At 57.8% G+C, this 2,486-nt stretch overlaps 1 protein-coding gene across 1 annotated transcript; it reads left to right on the plus strand.

Moving 5' to 3' along the window:
• Window positions 1-2: 2 nt before the first annotated feature.
• C1ql2 (complement C1q like 2) lies at window positions 3-1,614 on the plus strand (the record flags this gene model as incomplete). The annotated part of the gene is made up of 2 exons (XM_010632336.1): window positions 3-233; window positions 831-1,614. Coding segments are annotated over 2 exons (411 nt in total), but the record flags the coding sequence as incomplete, so codon positions are not given.
• Between the last annotated feature and the right edge of the window lie 872 nt (window positions 1,615-2,486).

A 2,486-nucleotide genomic window follows, 5' to 3' on the forward strand; every position in this document is an offset into this window, starting at 1 on the left:
GCGCCGCCTTCAGCGGCCCCAAGATCGCCTTCTACGTGGGACTCAAGAGCCCCCACGAAGGCTATGAGGTGCTCAAGTTCGACGACGTGGTCACCAATCTCGGCAATCACTACGATCCCACCACGGGCAAGTTCAGCTGCCAAGTGCGCGGCATCTACTTCTTCACCTACCACATCCTCATGCGCGGTGGCGACGGCACCAGCATGTGGGCAGACCTCTGCAAGAACGGGCAGGTCAGTGGCCTCTCCCACCCCTGCCTGCCCCCGCGGACCCTCTCCCCGCTCGTCACCCGCTGCCCTCCAGCAGCCCTTTTCTCCCCACCGGCGAGCACCTTAGCAGAGCCGGGAGAAGTGCGTGGCTGTGCCAAAGCATCCCGCTCCCGGACTCTCCTACCCAGGCCTAGCGCGAGAGCTTGGGCCTCGAGTGCCAGAGACCCTGCTCCCCAAACAGCTCCGAGGCTGCCAGCATCCTCTTCCGGCCCCGTGGGCTCCTCGAAAACCTTTTCCCTTTAGGTCTCCAGTTGCATATCGGTGGCCTTTGCCCCCCAGCCTTCTTAACTCTCCCCCCTGTCCCTGGTTCCCACTCTTCCACACTGGGCCGATGTCCACGAACCTCCCTCTCACCTTCCATCCCGGACTCGCCCAGTGCGGAGGGGAGACTACCAGGAAGGAGTTGGCCAAGTTTGCGAGGACGCGGAGCTGGGTGGGAGCGTCGCCCCTTGAAGTCGCTGGCGGAAGGCTGGCCAGGGGGCGCGCCCTGGTGGGAGCCGCAAGGGGTCAAGAAAAGGCGGCTGGGCTCACCCGCTGCTCCGACTGTTCGTCCCCACCCAGGTACGCGCCAGCGCTATCGCGCAGGACGCAGACCAGAACTACGACTACGCGAGTAACAGCGTGGTGCTGCACCTGGATTCTGGGGACGAGGTGTACGTGAAGCTGGACGGTGGGAAGGCGCACGGAGGCAATAACAACAAGTACAGCACGTTCTCTGGCTTTCTTCTGTACCCGGATTAGGGGCGCAGAGGACACGAGGTGGGGATGGTTTCAGGCTGTTCTATTCCCTCTGGGGCAGGGCTCTTTGGGGAGGCCACTCTGTACTTCTTGATACTCCCTGACTTCTCTGTTGGAAAAGACACATCCCTGCTGTTCTCCATGCCCCGCCCCTGGCCTCAGTGTGTTTGCATCTAACCAAGCTGCCTCATCCCAGTGCCAGGCCCGGGGAGGGAGCGGGATGCCCAAGTGGTGAGCTGAGCGTGAACCTCAGCCCTCAGGGCAGCCATGGTGGGCAGACTGCAAACCTGAATGGACTGGACAGGCTATGCAGGAGGCTGCTCTCTTCCTGACCTCCCGCCTTTCTGCTTTCCCCTCCTCCACTCCTCCTCCTGCTCCTGCTCCTGCTCCTCCTCCTCTTCCTCCCCAGTACCCCAGACCAAGGACACCAGGCTCCAGCTCCCTGGCACACCCTTCTTTGTGACCCTAAATACTTGTGCGGATTTTCTTGTCCAACAGCCAAAAATCCCACCCACAGCAGAATTCCAGCAAAGGGAAAATTCACCTTTCCACACTGCATTTCCTCCTGACTCAGACCTACTGCGATGCATTAAATTATGTTTTTAGACTATGGGCTCCTTCGTCTTTATCAGCGTGGCCCCTAACTTGAAAGTTCAGACATCCACCATGGTATTAAACTGGGTCCCAGGAGTCCCATCTGTGTGCCCTGATCTCTGGCCTGCCATGTTCCTACGACCTGGGATGGGTGAAAAAATGTGGGGGACAGGGAGTGTGCTTATCACCCTTTCCCTAAGGTCCACTGCTGCACTGCAGCCTTGAACTGGAGAGGCTGAGAGGGGGGCGGGCAGGAGAGGAGTGTTAGGTCTTCCCTCTGGCAGTTTGTGGACTTTGTCCTCCTGGAGTTGGGAGGGGCCTCTAGGAAAGGTAAGGAAGAGGGGAGCCTCGGCATAATGGGCCAGGAGAAGCACTTGTCGCTGGGGAGCTGAGCACTCTTAGACTCTGAGAGGGACACGCAAAGCCCCCAGCAGACCTCCCACCCTGAAGTGTCCCATCTTTAGCACAGGCCCGTGTACATGCATCCCAGCTAGGCCCACAGCTCCTAGAAGAGCTGGTAAACTGAGGCAATTCTGTAACTGATCCAGGTTGCTGAATTCACGCAGGACATTGTGGTGAGACAGGCACCGTCCCTTGGAGAGGAACAGTCCTGGGTCCTCCCTTCTCATTGCAGGGTGGAGTCGGGGTCCCTGTTTGTTCTGTCCACTCCCTTCGGCATCCTACACATGCAAGTTAGGAGGCCTCACATAGCTTCAATAGTTTTCCTTTTTTTCTTTTCTGTTTTTGTTGTTAATCACTGAGTTTGAACAAACAGTAAATTATGTACAAAGTAGCCACTAATTAAGTCATTTAGGCCGGGCTCCAATTTGCCATCCTACCTCAGCCTTTCGGAGTGCTGGAATTATATACAGACATGCACCACCA

Source organism: Fukomys damarensis, unplaced genomic scaffold, assembly GCF_012274545.1.
Source record: "Fukomys damarensis isolate Sample0158 unplaced genomic scaffold, DMR_v1.0_HiC HiC_scaffold_29, whole genome shotgun sequence".
NCBI classification, from domain to species: domain Eukaryota; kingdom Metazoa; phylum Chordata; class Mammalia; order Rodentia; family Bathyergidae; genus Fukomys; species Fukomys damarensis.